This window comes from Gigantopelta aegis, chromosome 4 (genome assembly GCF_016097555.1).
Source record: "Gigantopelta aegis isolate Gae_Host chromosome 4, Gae_host_genome, whole genome shotgun sequence".
Lineage (NCBI taxonomy): Eukaryota > Metazoa > Mollusca > Gastropoda > Neomphalida > Peltospiridae > Gigantopelta > Gigantopelta aegis.
Window position 1 is genome coordinate 99,638,694 of NC_054702.1, and position 16,888 is coordinate 99,655,581.

General features: G+C 37.7%; 1 protein-coding gene across 1 annotated transcript; it reads right to left on the minus strand.

Annotated features, from left to right (window-relative positions):
* Window positions 1–425: 425 nt before the first annotated feature.
* Window positions 426–16,606, minus strand: LOC121371562 (dual specificity protein phosphatase 10-like). The gene is made up of 4 exons (XM_041497555.1): window positions 15,665–16,606; window positions 11,071–11,283; window positions 9,293–9,478; window positions 426–3,261 (listed from the first exon to the last, which is right to left on the minus strand). Exons 1-4 carry the CDS (start codon window positions 16,431–16,433, stop codon window positions 2,996–2,998), a joined length of 1,434 nt encoding a protein of 477 aa, XP_041353489.1. The 5' UTR covers window positions 16,434–16,606; the 3' UTR covers window positions 426–2,995.
* Window positions 16,607–16,888: the final 282 nt, after the last annotated feature.

A 16,888-nucleotide genomic window follows, 5' to 3' on the forward strand; every position in this document is an offset into this window, starting at 1 on the left:
AGACTTTTTTTTTTGCAAAACAGAAAATGCACGCACCTTGAGAATTAGGGTCAGTAACTTTAAGAGTTCTAAAGGGGGCGGGATTTAGCTCAGTCGATAGTGTTCGCAGGATCGAACCACCTCGGTAGATCCATTTAACCGATTGGGTTTTTTTTCTTGTTCCAACCAGTGCACCACAACTGGACAAAGACCGTGGTATGTGTTTTCCTGTCTGTGGGAAAGTGCATATAAAAGATCCCTTGCTGCATGAGGAAAAATGTAGAGGGTTTCCTCTGATGATTACAAGTCAGAATTACCATATGTTTGACATCCAATAGTGGTGTTGTTAATCAAAACAACTTCTTAAGAGTTCTAAATGCTGAACAGTAGTTTGAGACAAAATACTAGTCACAACAACAACACGGCAACATTAAAACAAAAACAGATTCAAATTTAACCATTTTATTTCACATTTTGTTTAAAATGTAAACTCATTTGGCCGTTTTCTGTCATATACACATTCAAATATACACACTTACAAAACTTCGATCTGCAAGGCAGACTAAACAACGCAGACATGCATTGTAATCTCCCTAGCATCCGACAAAACATGGTACTGTTCAAAACAAAACTTTGACCTGACACCCGACAGAAGATATTGCACTACATGAACACTCTGTTCGGTAACAACGTACGATTATTTGGTACTTACATAAAATGATAGACCACGCCTCCGGAAAACCTTGCTACCTGAATATGTACACCAAGCGTTTAACTTGTATCATTTTATAAAACAATTTTAAAAAATAAAAAAAATAAAATAATGTTTTACACATTTAGTAAAAACAGTAGGCGAAATAGTGGCCCCTTGTCTTACGCACCCAATATTTTATAAAATAGCTTGGCATGTAGTACTCACATCAAGAGTCTGGGTGCCAGCAAAATATTATTACTACAAGTTTAATATCCCGCGTGGTACATTTTTAACATTATTTTAAGCTACTTATATCGTTCTTTCGAAATTCTAAAGATAACTGACGCCAATTCGATACAATGAATTGTCGTGGGTTAACCAAGAGGTGGTGGGTCTATCAACATTCATTCAGTTATTGCTTTCATTACTATGTGAATAGGAATGATACATATATATTTGTAGTACAAAATAAATTATAAATAAATACTGAAATAATTTAGGTAAGTATATACAAGTCATGTTTCACCATCCGGGCTTTCATAAAATAGTGGCACTGCATAGTTCTTAACTCAAACCACGTTTCAAGCTTTGTGCAAATCGTAACATTGAATACGATGTAATGTTTCTAATACGGAATTTAACATAATGTTCAAAGGGATAACAGTTTGTATATTAAAATCAAATAGCATGTTTATTTTAGAATTTTAAAAACGTTACTCATTAAAAATGTTTTATATAAATATCAACTGGCTGAATCAGCGTACATGCTTTTCATTTTGGGAAGGGCTAAATTACTGATAGCCGACAAAGACGCGGCGATAAATAAGCAGAATTATATTGGTATACGCGAATGTTTTGGAAAAAGGGGTGGCGTTTTCTCTAAATCACGCTTCTCTAAATGTGCCTCTGGCTATGACTAGATAGATTGCAGTTAGACGTATTGCAATGTTCGTACTTGTACAAAAGCTGCCAAGATGCAATTTGTGCACACCGTCAGTCTCTCATAAGGCATTGTTGGTGAGGTGAGGTGACAATGTAGCCGTTATCGTAGGCATGTTTACAACTATCTATAAAATGTACACAAACAACATAGAAAATACAGAGTCCCAGTCAAACAGACTGTGAGTGTACATAAAAACACGCTGAAAATCACAAAGCATTCATCTCTTTCACAACAGGCGAGGTAGAAATTATTTTAATTTGCATTTGATAACTTTTTAACTGTTTGTCACTTTCTTTCTCTCACTCTTTTTCTCTCTCTTTCACTCTCACTATCTTTGGTGATGGAATGGCGTCACACATACTAGTATACAAGGCGGCCATGTTAGGTGATGTCATGAAGGATGGCGGATGGATGAGTGTATCTTTACGACGAGGTAGCCATGCGAGCAAGTCCTCGCTGGCCTGTTCTGGCAGCATGTATGAGATATCATTAAAATGAGTCAGCCGCTTTCTCTCTCTCTCTCTCTCTCTCTCTCTCACACACACACACACACGCTCGTCAAGAATCAGCCTTCCAAACCAACCATATGGTAAACGGCTATGATGTATGAGAAACAACACTGCTACAGTAAGTATTCACGCGTTCATTCACGCGTTCATTCACGCGTCCATTCACGCTCTACATGTATAAACACATATCTTGCCCTGTTTAAAAACATTTGGTCAATTTGTCTTTTTTTATTTGCACATTCCCTGAAGTCCATTCATATCAACGGATTAAAGTGAGATGACTTGATAAAACAGTGATTGATGAGACTCGGTCTGTTAGCAGTCTGTGTGCCGCGTGCCGCGTACAAAACCACTGCGATGAAGTGTCAAGTGATGATGTAACATACGCGATGTAACCAACAGACATGTTGTTAAGTCCAAGGTACATTAACCATAGGCCATAAGACACCTGTGACGTGATGGGCTGTCTGCTGGTATGAGATCTGCTAGGTAACAAAGGCACAAAACGTGATATCTATTGTACAAATATCAAAACAATAATTTGCCCTGTAGGAATGTGTTTGTTTTGATCCTCCAAACCGTTTAGATGTAAAGTTTGATGATTTTCAAATGATGACTCCACATTGCCGATTGTATACATCGCAATATGCGGAGATTCGAACACAAGTTTAGTCTGTAATGAGTTCTTCCGTGTATTAAAACTGTTTTGGCTCACATCAGTCTTCTAAGATCTCCCGTGAAATTATTATAATGCTTTATCATCTTCTTATTGCAGTCGTCACCCGGTAAAGACACAAGCACTGTCAGTGATCTATGCTGTGCTGGACAACAGCAGTATCCGTATCACTTGAAAGATGTTTTTTTTTCAGTTCAAACTGTACTTTCAACACCTTGCAATCTTGGATTCAAAATTCTCGGCGTCTCCCCCTTGTTCAAATCTCGTTCGAATTCCATTAGCTGTCCCATGAAGTTAAAGTTAGGTGATATGATGGCACGTTTGCCTTTTACGTATTTGTAAGCGTCTGTCATTGTCATCTTCGTGTGTTTGAGGATATAAGCGATGGTGATGGTGGCAGAACGCGAGACTCCTGCGTGGCAGTGAATGAGGATTTTCCCGCCATTTTGATGACAGTCGTCTGCAAAAACAAAACATCAAGAATAAGTTATGTGCTGTGTACAACAATATATTCAAATGTTAGAAATAAGCATATATAGTTCTATCAAGGCAAGAACTATAATTTTAAACATTTGTTACTCATATCTAATAGTTAGTGACCATATTAACTGGTCGTTAGTTCGAAAAAAATGCGAGGGCTTCTCAACCCCTACATATAATCGAAACTACAAGCAACATCATCTACCAGTCCAAAACTACAAAATATGATTTCGTATAAAATTGTATCTCTGAATGACAGTTAAAAGTGTTTTTTTAAGTTGGTTTTGTTTAACGACACCACTAAAGCACACTGATTTATTATTCATCATGTATGTATGACTCAGTGTGGATAATACTACGTGTGACATTTAATTCAAAGTTTGTTTATTTCAATATCTGTTCTGAACCAAAGTACAGTAAGTTCACACACAAGACATTGGATAAGCAGGACGTTGCATGTCATATAGCGTTTAGACTATTCACACGTTCACTTGTGTAATTGGCTTTCACTAATATTAACGCCATCAAAAAGATAAGACACATTTTATGACTGTTGTCATTTCCTGCTATTTAGGATGATACGAGAAATAATAGTCGCATCATATTGCCTCGAGTCCAGTTTTTATCCATCGAGTGGTTTTGACGCGTGTTGTCACGCGCGCGCGCGCGCACGCACGGTTGCTGTTCTCTGTCAGAGCTAATTAACAGCAAGACATGAGTCATGTAATTGGCCGAGAACTGCCATATGGCAGGGCAGCTACAAAGTGAAAATCGATCACTTGTGAAATAAGCACTTGCTGATAGCTCACAAGTGGCCAATCACTAGAAAGAATATCCGAGCAACAGGTTCGAGACATGCTTCAATGAGACGACGGGCGCGTGTCCATCGCAACCTTTTTGTAGTTAAGCACGAAATATTGTTATTTAACAGGCCCGTCGGTGAGGAGTCTGGACTGAAGAGTGTCCTAAACATCTAGGATGATTAACAGTGACGATAGAAATCCGCAAGCAACTTAAGTTAGCGCGAGAATTCTCGTCTTGTCAAGTGTTTGTATAGTACACGCCCTTATAGGGACATTCCTGAGTTTGCTGCATTGTAAGATGTTTCCGACTAACAAAATATTTCTACGATTAAACTTAAATATTAAATATATTAACTTGTTTAGAATATCAGTGTCTATATATTCAATGTGTTTCTGGTCGTCTTAATATTTGTAAGAAGCCCAAACTGGAGTTTGTCTTCAAATAATTTCGTACGTATGAAAAAAACATATTTTAGGAAATAAAATGAAATTTGACCTAGTACAAATATTAGAACGATCAGAAACACGTTTAATATACAGCCACTAATATGTTATACAGAAAAAATATATTTGATATGTAATTACAATCGTTAAAAAGTCTCTGTTAGTCGATAACATCTTTAAAATGACAGCAAACTCGGGAATGTCCCTTTAAGAGCATTCACTGACATTTAAAATTCAGATTTCTTTCACTTTTACTAAGATGAGCTAATGTGACATGTTTTTTAATATAACAAGACAGTAATTAATGTTAAATTGGGATTTAAAAAACAAACCAGAAGATTATTTTTCCAAAGGGACTATCCTGCGTTTGTTGTCCTTGCTAACATGTCGCCGACTAACAGACATTTTAGCAACTATAATTACATATTACATACAGTGTTCTGTATTGATGGCTGTATAAATGTGTTTCTGATCGTTGGAAATACAAATTGTAAATAAGAATCTGTATTCAGTATGTCATTTTAGTTGTTAAAAAGTTATTAAAACATCTTACAATGGTAACAAACTCAGGATAGTCCCTTTAATCCACTTTCATAGAAACAAAATAAATAAACAAAAAACAAACAAACCCCTTAACATAACTTGAAAAAAAGAGTATCTTCTTACGCGGAAAACACGTACATGAAAATGTTTTAAAAGGTAAACAAATAAAATAAAATTATATTGAACTGAACTGAACTAAACAATCTTTAAAAACATTTATATAAATGTTTATAAAGTTAAGTTTGTTTTATTTAACGACGCCTCTAGAGCACATTGATTTTTTTATCTTATCATCGGCTATTGGACGTCAAACATATGGCCATTCTGACATATGTCTTCAGACTCAGAGAAAACCCGCTGCCGCCACATAGGCTACTCTTTCCGATAAGCAAAAGGGGTCCTTTATATGCATTTTCCCACAGACAGGACAACACATACCATGGCCTTTGATGAACCAGTTGTGGACCACTGGTTGGAAAGGGAAATAGCCCAAACTGCAAATGGGTCTACTGAGAAGAATCGATCCAATGACCGAGCGCTTCACAGGCGAACACGCTACCGCTTGGGCTACATCCCGATTCCTATAAATGTTTATATGCTTGTTTACAAATGTGTTAAAGAAAGATACAAAAAAGAGCGAAATATTTCAAATTTACGATAAGTCAGCTCAGTGTTTACGTTCAGATAAACTAATATTAAACCGAGGGCCATGTCACAAATAAACAGGACAGTTTCTTAAACATCTAATGCCCCCTTTGATCAAACAAAGGTAAAGTGACAAATCTCGAACAGGTATGACTCACATCACCGCTACACCTGGGGCAGAGAGGACTGCCAATAACCATCTGCCGGGATTCCCACGGCAATAATAGCCTGCTTTCCTAATAGCACCTCAATACCTGGCGTGCGCTTGGATACAAACTAATTAACACAGGCTGTGCGCATCGCACACGCTCTCTGAATCGAATGCGACCTGTCCCCCCTCTGCAACACGTCGTTACCATGGAAACAAATACATTATACCGTGAGTCATGATTTACCTGAATGGAATCTATAAAGCCGCGACATCAGGTATTGGATTTGCACAACATATAATATGGGTCCGCGTTTGTCAATATGAATCGACAAGTTTCGCTGAAGAAATGGATATATTATGCAAATTAGAAAAATCTATTGGATAACAATTGACGAACTTGTTTCAGTCGGAAAGATTTTGTTGTCGCAGCTAAGCGTTATTATATTTTTTTTATTTACACAAACATGTCAATATGCTTTGATGTTCCCTGCTTGTGTTGTCACAGCAGATTAATCCAGAGCAATAAAAGCAAGACGAAGGGTTATTATGCATCGACTGAATTCGCCGCTGTATTCCATGATCAATGGGAGAGCGCTAGCCTAGGGTGAAATAGGTTGTGGGATCGATCACCCTCGATGGACACTTGTTTTCCCCTCGTCAAAACCAGTGCCCACGACTAGTACACCAAAAGGCCGTGGTATGCACTGTGAGTCTGTCCTAACTATGAGAAACCACATGTAAAAGTTGGCGTACTACTTTTTAATAACATATGGTATTGAAGTTAGTTTTGTTTCCAGACATCACTAGAACACATTGATTTATTAATCATCGTCTACTGGATGTCAAACATTCGGTAAATCCCCTAAATTTTTCCATTAGGGATCTTGTATGTGCACTTTCCAAAAAAAAAAAGGACAGCACATACCACGGCCACTAATATATCAACCATGGAACACTGGTTGGGACGAGTAGTATATGAAGTGACAGCGAATTTTCTTTGTTTTCTTCTTAACAAAGTATGAAATTAACCATATCTTCGGCACCAAATACCCGCAGTTTAAAATATGCTGAGGTGTCGTTAAACAAATCTGCCCTGCCTTTACTTCACAAGAAAAGACCAGTGTTTTAAAGGTTTTAGTAATTTTCCACTATAATACTCCATGTAATGCTAATCTCAGATTACCAACTGCCAGCATTTATTTTCCTCTGACGACTTCTACAACTTTCCAGCTGCTAGCGTTTATCGTCGTATAACCTATTAGTTGTTAATCTGAGCGCACCCTTCTAAGTCGGAAGCTGAGGAAATTATAACGCAACCGTCGAGTTGGCCAACTTTCCGCTGGCAGTTGACAGCTTGAGATTAGCATAAGCGGTTACTGTATCAAAAGGAATAATCGAAGTCGTGACTAATGAAGACTTACAGCTATCGAGATTTGTTAAATGATCACGTTTGTGTGAGTGTTATCAACACGAGATCTCTTATTGATCAGTCTTGTACAGTTTTAGGTCTTAGTCAATCGGAATATACTCTCACACGAAGATACGCGGCGTGAAAACGGAGAGAACACGGCGAATTGCACTTCGCTGCTCATTTTATCGACAGTCATTAAGTAAAAATCAGACCACAACAAACAGTTGAAAAGGCCGTGCTTATCTCATTGTTACGGGATCGATAAACAGTGAAATCAGTGATGTTAGACTGTTAAGTCACTGAAAAGCTAAAACGAATTTCCTCCCATTTATTAATTAAATAACGATTATTGAAGAAATTTATCCTGCTTATGTGTGTTTGGTGTGGGGAATGGGAGTGTATGAAATATATTAGTAAAAGTATGTTTACAATAAACAAACTACCACATTGACATACGAAAATAAAAGCATCTTTCTTATAAATGTAAGATACATTTCTAATAAAGGTCTGACACATTTCAATAAAGGTAGGACACATTTCGGATAAATATATATTGAAGAGAAAACAGTAGTTTTGTCTACTGGATGTCAATCATATGGTAATTGTGACACGTAGTCTTCAAATTAACCCGCTAAATGTTTCCATTAGCAAAAATGGATCTTTATATGCACTTTCTCCATAACCAGGACAGCACATACCACGACATTTGATAAACCATTCGAAGGGCACTGGTTGTGACGGGGAAAAAATGCATTCAGAGAATGTGTCCACCTAGAGGATTCGATCCTTCAACCGAACAACCTCAGCCGGATGCAAACTGATACCAATGATTCATCGGTCAACAAGTCCCAGGTTTAGGATTGGCCACTTTTTCACAATAACAAGTTGTTAATACATACGTGTTGGACCACAGCAGAGTATTACTAACTTGTTCACCAGCCTTGAAAACGTCAACATTTATTTTACTCATCGATTTTTAAGAAAGACATCGCACAACGTCCTATCGACTTCACCAGCTGAAGGTGGGTTTTTTTCCCCTTCCCGCGAGGTTTGGCGTTTTCGATCGACCGATAATAAATGTTGTTAGGAATGAATTTATTTTGCTCCATTTAATTCACTTTGTGCGCCGTGTGTTGATACGGGTATTACATAAATTGAGTCGATGCTGTAACAAAGCGATTTATTTTCACAATCAATTGTAAAGCAATAAAGGAAATCCTCTTTAGCGCCAAGTGCTAAAAAATAGCGCTATCAGTAGTCATTTGCGTGCGAAAGGGCAATAAACAAGCTGTGAGGTACGGAGATGAGAGGTAGCGTGATTTCATAACCGGCTGCAAATTTTAAAATGGTGCGATTAGGGGACAGCAGGCGCCATATGCGTATGGGGTGACTCTCTATTGGGGAAGCTGGTCGCAAAACCAATTTGCTGAGATATTGTAACGGTAACGTGAGATTTCTTCTGTGAAAAATGTAGAATTTGGTCAGAACAATGCTTAATTTTCTAGTTGTGGAGGAGGGCAGCAGACATCTTCAGATCCCTCCCCTGTTTCATACGCATATCGCAGGAAGACTTATGCTAGAATCAAACTACCAATTGTCAGCAGAAAGTTAGCCAACTTTCTGCTGTCACGACTTCTTCGACTGTCCAGTTGCTAGTTTGAGCGCTCTTGTGATTCTCGTCGTATGGTCCATTAGTTGTTAATCTGAGCGCATCCGTCGTAAGTTGGGAGTTGGGGAAATTACAACGCAACCGTCAATTTGGTTAACTTTATCGTGATAGTTGACAGTCTAAGCCTAGCATTAGTAAAGCAAGACTTTGAATACCCGTACAAGGTATTTTAAAGTAATATTTAAAAAAAAAAAAGATCTACTTGAAAAGTACCACTCCCTCCAATCTTACTAAACACGAAACTGAATTACAGTCTACATGATTGATTCACCTCATCTCATTAGCTGAGGAATAACGCCAAATATATGTTTACAATATGTACAGAGAATACGAAATTCAACTTACCAATGAACTCTATGGCTTCCTCGAAGTACTGTTTGAGATTTTGCTGGCAGCTATCATTGGCCGGTAGTCGTTTGTATTTGATCCCATTTTTCTCAAAATGAAGAGGCACGTGTGATGTGACGTTGAGAATATAATTTATTTTGTTGTTCATCAAACAATCTAAACTTGCTGCGTCCCTTTCGTTACCTGCAAATAAAATAACAACATTATAGCATGATGGTCTTCAAAGATGTATCGCTGTGCAATACAAAGGTAAAATGATATGAAATTTGATGTTCTGTATGCATGTACGTAAAAAATACAATGCTTTACAATTTCATGTTTATGAATGAATGTGCGAAATCATACTAACATATAAGGAAAGAAAAAGCTACCCAGGTACAAGAAAAGGTAAAATTTATTCAGGTAAAAGAACGTCAACAGTACTGGTTGGAATCTGGAGTTTCAAATAGGAGGATCCCGCGTTACCCCGGTGTTAGAAATGTGAAACTTGCCCAGGTGTGTGTAAGAAAAGAAAAATGTACCTAGGTGTAAGAAATGTGAAACATACCCAGGTATAAAACGTGTGAGATTTAGCCAGGTATAATACGTGTGAGACTTAACCAGGTATAAGAAATGTGACATTTACCCAGATATAAGAAAGGTAGTATCTGTGAGGTATAAGAAATGTGAGACTTAACCAGGTATAAGAAATGTGACATTTACCCAGGTATAAGAAAGGTGGTATCTGTGAGGTATAAGAAATGTGACATTTACCCAGGTATAAGAAAGGTAGTATCTGTGAGATAAGAAATGTGAGACTTACCCAGGTATAAGAAAGGTAGTATCTGAGGTATAAGGAATGTGAGACTTACCCAGGTATAAGAAAGGTAGTATCTGTGAGGTATAAGGAATGTGAGACTTACCCAGATATAAGAAAGGTAGTATCTGTGAGAGATAAGGAATGTGACATTTACCCAGTTATAAGAAAGGTAGTATCTGTGAGATATAAGAAATGTGACATTTACCCAGTTATAAGAAAGGTAGTATCTGTGAGGTATAAGAAAGGTTTGAATTACCCAGGTATAAGAAAGGTTTGAATTACCCAGGTATAAGAAAGTTAGTATCTGTGAGGTATAAGAAAGGTTTGAATTACCCAGGTATAAGAAAGGTTTGAATTACCCAGGTATAAGAAAGTTAGTATCTGTGAGGTATAAGAAAGGTTTGAATTACCCAGGTATAAGAAAGTTAGTATCTGTGAGGTATAAGAAAGGTTTGAATTACCCAGGTATAAGAAAGGTTTGAATTACCCAGGTATAAGAAAGGTTTGAATTACCCAGGTATAAGAAAGGTTTGAATTACCCAGGTATAAGAAAGTTAGTATCTGTGAGGTATAAGAAAGGTTTGAATTACCCAGGTATAAGAAAGGTTTGAATTACCCAGGTATAAGAAAGTTAGTATCTGTGAGGTATAAGAAAGGTTTGAATTACCCAGGTATAAGAAAGGTTTGAATTACCCAGGTATAAGAAAGTTAGTATCTGTGAGGTATAAGAAAGGTTTGAATTACCCAGGTATAAGAAAGGTTTGAATTACCCAGGTATAAGAAAGTTAGTATCTGTGAGGTATAAGAAAGGTTTGAATTGCCCAGGTATAAGAAAGGTTTGAATTACCCAGGTATAAGAAAGGTTTGAATTACCCAGGTATAAGAAAGGTTTGAATTACCCAGGTATAAGAAAGGTTTGAATTACCCAGGTATAAGAAAGGTAGTATCTGTGAGGTACAAGAAAGGTTTGACTTACCCAGGTATAAGAAAGGTAGTATCTGTGAGGTAATGGCTTGTTCTATCTCGGCGTCCGGCTCGTGGATGGGTTGGCCCGTGGGGCTGTACAGGGGCCGACTGAAGCCCGGACATCGCATGGAAGTCATGCACAGGTCATTGTGCTTGTTCGAGAGGTCCTTCAGGGAACTCATGCACAGGTCATTGTGCTTGTGGGAGAAGTCTTTCAGGCCCCCTGAAATAACAACACGTACTAACATAAACAAAAAACAACTTAACCTTTGTGATAATCAGAAAGTTCTGTGCACTTAAAGTCACTGACCTAGTTAACCGACATACCTACTTTTTTCGTTTCGCATAAAATACAGTTTTAACTAATATAAGGATACTGGATATGTAAAAATTACTAATTTAAGCAAGTAGTTGAGTTGTAAATAATATGTAAATTAACGATAAGAAACTGTTACAAAAATGAAAAGAAAAAAAGAAACACCCCGAAAACAAACACATACACACCCAAAAAGAAAAAGAAAAAAAGAAGCATAATAATAAGAAAAAGATTTAAAAAAACCCAGCCAAAAATCCACTTAGATTATGTGCCTTTCATAGTAAAAATTGTTATATTACCAAAGGCTTTATTTCTTGTAGAATTTATTCTAAAGCAAATTACATTATTTAGTAACTTAGAGATGCCCTTTAAATAGTTTGGGGTAGAGTTGAATTAGGTATATTTTACAAATGTGTGCGCGTGTGTATGTATGGCTTCATAATGTACGAATGCATCAAATGTTCTTTACAGACAGGTGGTTACTATCCACGAAGGCCTACAAAACAGGTTCCACTTAGACCACTTCATGATATTAGTATGGATGCAAAAATGCTGACATATCTTTGTGATTTGCAATACAGTGTTATATCTTCATATACTGTACTAGTATATACAACAGGGCCCTGTTTAGGATAGCAATATGCGATAACGCGATAATAAATAACTCGCAGACATATCTCGACTGATGAGTGTGTCGGTGTTTGTAGTGATATACGTTTGTAATAATATTTCCCAGGCTGGGCCCAGTTCGGCGGTGAGTCATGGCGTTAGTAGCCAAAGACCTCGAGACCCCTCCATAAGGAAAGCTCAGCCGAGCACATGCTGCCTAGATAAACTTTGTACGTGTGTGTGCTCGCGGTGCCGAGCCGTATAAACCGAGATCAAATAAACTTTACATTTTACTGGGAATGAAGAGATGGGGAAAAGTCACGCTGTTCGGTTCGGTTCGGTCAGTGAATGTAAATCACAAAAAAGGAGGGAAGATGATAAAATTAAAATAGAAAAGTTCTTTTTTGTCGCTTTGATTAGAGATAATGCTGAGACGGTGAACTCCCCCAGTTAACGGGGAACTGCTCGGTTAAGTCGTTGAAATTGACAAGACAGAATAAAGCCGCATTGTGACTCATGGAAATGGCAGACAACTCTCTAGATACCACTTTACCAGCTAGACCCTAAGGAATGTACGTTTCAAAAGATTGCTGTTTTTCATTTACAAAAAAGGCTGGTTTTAATCAATCGCGGTATATACGAAATACAAATCGAATTTTAACTCCTGTACCTCACGTCATTGTTACCAAGAACGTAGCGTTTCCTAAACACGTTTTCCAGTCATCTACAATCAAACTTCTGATTTAAAAAAACTGGCGTGTTTTTTTTGTGTTTTTTTAAACTGGTTTTCTTTCTTCCCTTTTTTTAGTAACTGTCAACACGTGATTTTGTACTGGACTAGTATTGTGATAACATCTTCACCCACTGCGAGTGATGAAATAGCGTGTAATGTTATACAACTCTGTCCTGTGGATAGTAAACACGATTCGCAAAGTCGCCGTTGCATGACTGAATATATTGTCAGTCGTTTGTTTCTAGACTGAAACATCTAATAGATTCGGCTTTTTATTAGGTTTAGCGCAAAATGCCTGTCTTGGATTATGATGGTAGTGATAAGAGTAATTTAGTTTAGTCCTGGCATCCAGTTACGATTCAAGCACATTGTCCTGGACACACAAATTGGCTCCAATTGCCGCTTTCAAGAACAGATTATAGATAGGAAGTGCGCAACATGAACTACTCGTGAGCCACTAAACGATCTTTGATCCATGGGTGTGGAATTTTCAAAATGAACTATTAAACTAACTGTTTATTACAGCTTAATGTTAACAACCGTAAGCATATAAACATATTTTTATTACCAATTTACTTGTTTTATGGGTTGTAATGATAGATGTATTTTTTAAAAAGAAGACTTTTCATAAGCCAGGACTACAGATTAACAGCAACAGGTTTTGTTATATACACCTTTTCGATAATGGCGATAAAACGTCATACTTCATTACAATCCCACAGTATTTACCGTGATAAAACTAAGTGAAGTGATTAATTCACCTCTAAACTTCGATAATGGGGAGCCATTTAAGATTTTATCATATTGACCATTGATATTTAATCCATTTGTAGCAATGGGTTTTTTTTACATGCTAAGGCAAGCTAAACATATTTTTAATTGAAGTGCTTAGACTTATCTCAGGACAGTGACAGGGAGCCAGTGATAGCAGCTCTTAAAGTTTAATAGTATAGTTTTCACATTTCACCGTTTACTACATCTTTCATTATTAAAACATATCTTTGTTAGTTACACTTTTAGAATTTTAAAATTGTATTACAAATAAGTTACCACTTATTTTAAGATTTTAATAATTAATAAACAAAATAAATTATCAGCTATTCATAATTTATTTTAGTTTTTTATATTACTGTTTATCTTAGTAATGTTCTTTTACGTTTGTCCGTAACTTTTAGACATATATTATATCAAACAATGTTAAGAACTCCATGTATGACACACTGTCTGTACTAAGTTAGAGGATGGACACGGGATGGGCGGGTGTTAATTTGAAGACACACATTTTCTAAATTACTCGGGACTTGATATAATATATTAAAGACGTGGAAAGGTTATGCTGGAATTCTTGAATGGAATCTAACGTTAACTCACCTAATATTCATGAATATTAAAATAAAACATTTGTTAAATAAACATTTCTTATGGGGAAACGGACGGAACTATTGCCGAACATATATAAAGACAGAAATATTCCATGCATAATGGTAAGTTGACTAACTAAAACTAATTATATATTTATTTATTTTTAATGTAACAAAAAATCACTTTAATATATTCTCTTTTAACTGATTCAAGGACAATACTGATGACAAATTCAAAACCTTGGAAACGAAAGCTGTAACTTATCATCTAGAGAACAATTACAAAAAAAAATTGAAGGTCACATCAAACAGACTCGATTTGGTGTTGAAAGAAGAAATTGATCAAGAATTCCGTGAACAGAGTTCAGCGGAAAAAGACAACAGAGCGTGTTTGTTGTGGTTACATGTGGCGGTTTCCCAAACAGGGAAGCGACTCACAACTGTAAACAAAACGCCAGCGAAGTATGCTCGAGTGAGTCAGCGGTACCGAAAACTAGGCCAGCGTTCCGGTTTCTTCCGCCAATACCAGCCGCTGACTAACCTGCCAGAGATGTAGACTGTCGTAACCACTTAAACGATCATGTTAAATACGAGTCTTTATAGTGAAACCTGTTCATTAGATGATTTTGGGGTTTTTTTCTACCTTTACGTAAAGTTGTTTTTCGATTTTCAATAACACCGAGTGTGTGAAAATCTACACAGGTATGAACAACCACTTGTTTATATCGTTATCGACAATCAGCTGACGTTCACGTGTGTATGTATCATTGAAACACAACACTAATGTCTTTTTATAGCCATATTATTAAAATGTTACGACGTATGACACGTTTTATAGTGATGTCACCACATGTGTAAGTTTTATACTGTGAAACGATGACGAAATTGTAATTCTGAATAAGAAGTCGGCATAATAAAATTGTAAAACATATGAGACTTTTAGTTTTGCATGTAATGAACTTGATTACGTGAATAACAGCTACTTCCATACACAGAATACTTCAGATATATTCTTTCTTTCTCTATTTCAATCTCTATATGAAGACCACCTAATCAGAAAGACCTTTACCAAATACAATTTACCAAACATATGTTTGAAAATAATGATAGAAAAAATATTTCGAGTGTTACCTGTCCATTTATGAAGCTATATTTTACTAATTAAAACTATTTATCACCCCCAGGATATCCAGAAGGCTGTATTGAGCTCGTATCCCCTAGCTCGAATCACATCCAACCTTACCCCTTATTGATATTGATATGTGGGACATCAATATCAATAAGGGGTAGGGCTAAAGGTGACTCGAGCTCTTATCTCCTGGCCCTAAATTCATGTTGTTCTAGTTATATGGAACCATCGAGAACTAGAGGACTCTTAACTAGACGAGTCAGGACGTAATAATATTTTCACCTAGACAAAAAGGGCACTTTTCGTTGGAGTAGGGTATTACACATTCGCCCTCTCCACCCCTACCCCCTCCGTATATACGACTCTATCTAAACATAGAGTTTCCAATCGTATGCTGGTGTTTAGTATATTAGACTTTATTATTATTATTTATTTTTTTACTTTTTTTATTCTTACCTTTTAAAACGAATGCTTCCTTCCCTTCCCTGAGTAGTACAGACAGAACAAAGTTCAACCCGTTGTCCAGTGCCACCTCCTTCAAGTCTGTCGTGTGTTCGTCATATATCACAATTTGGGTGCGTTTCTTTAGAACGTCTTTCGCCTCCGTCGACGATATGAAGTCGGCAATGTTCAACTTGCCTTGCTCCAGCCGTTTTCTGCTGATCTTGTCGGCACAGCTGACGTTGACGGCGCCCTGGATGTGGTGCCGGTTGTACGCCAGGAAGGGGCGACAGTCCAGCACCAACACGGGCTTGGATTTCGACAGTTTCGACGCCAGTTCATGAGGGGACATAGTCCTCGCTGTCAAGCACGATTTCTTGCTGCTCGAAAAAGCGCTGGCCACTGACATCGAGTCCAGTTTGCACTTCTTCCGAATGTGGTAACAGTCTTCAGGTGCCACCCCTTGGGGGGACCCCAACGACGAGAAGTCTAACTTCAGCTCGATTTTCCGTCGGTCTGGTAACGTTTGATGGGCGAAGCTCGTAGGTCGCAAAACCTCGACCTCTCCAGACGCAGGCATGGGTTCGGGTGAAATAGTATCCACGAAAATACTTGACTTAAACCAGCGAAACCACGACCATACCATTAAAAAGCAGGTGGTGATATCAGAGCTATATATCCCACGGCGCGGTAGTAATATTAGAAATATTATGTAAACAAAACTAAAAGATTCGTATACCCCGCTCGATAGTTCTCGCAGACACAAACACCCAGACTCCCACATGCAGCGACACTCCCAACGAATTGCCTTTCTCCACTTACACCATGACAGTTTGTTAGTAACCACTGCTAAACGCTCATCCTCCCTTAGTCTTAGAACTCCTTCTCTCGTCGCCGCGTTACACGTAAATGACTGAGTGGATAGCCATGAATGAAAGATATGCCCAGCGCCTCCTCGTGGCGGAAAAGAGATGATCTCATCGCCGTGGCCCTATATTTAGGACAGCCAATGAACGGCGAGCAGCGGCTGACATCAGAGGGATCGTATGTTTCCGTATATGTTTCGAGAGTTTTCGTGTTGCTACGAACGCGGCGTGGACAACAAAGGCGTGAGATAGGTGTTTTATATGTCTCACGGTGAACAGACAACTCGGCGGAGCTGCTTCAGTTGAATGGTATTTAAAACTGTGTGTCCTTATATCTCAACGCACGGTGTGTGCCTCAGCACGTTAACTCTCT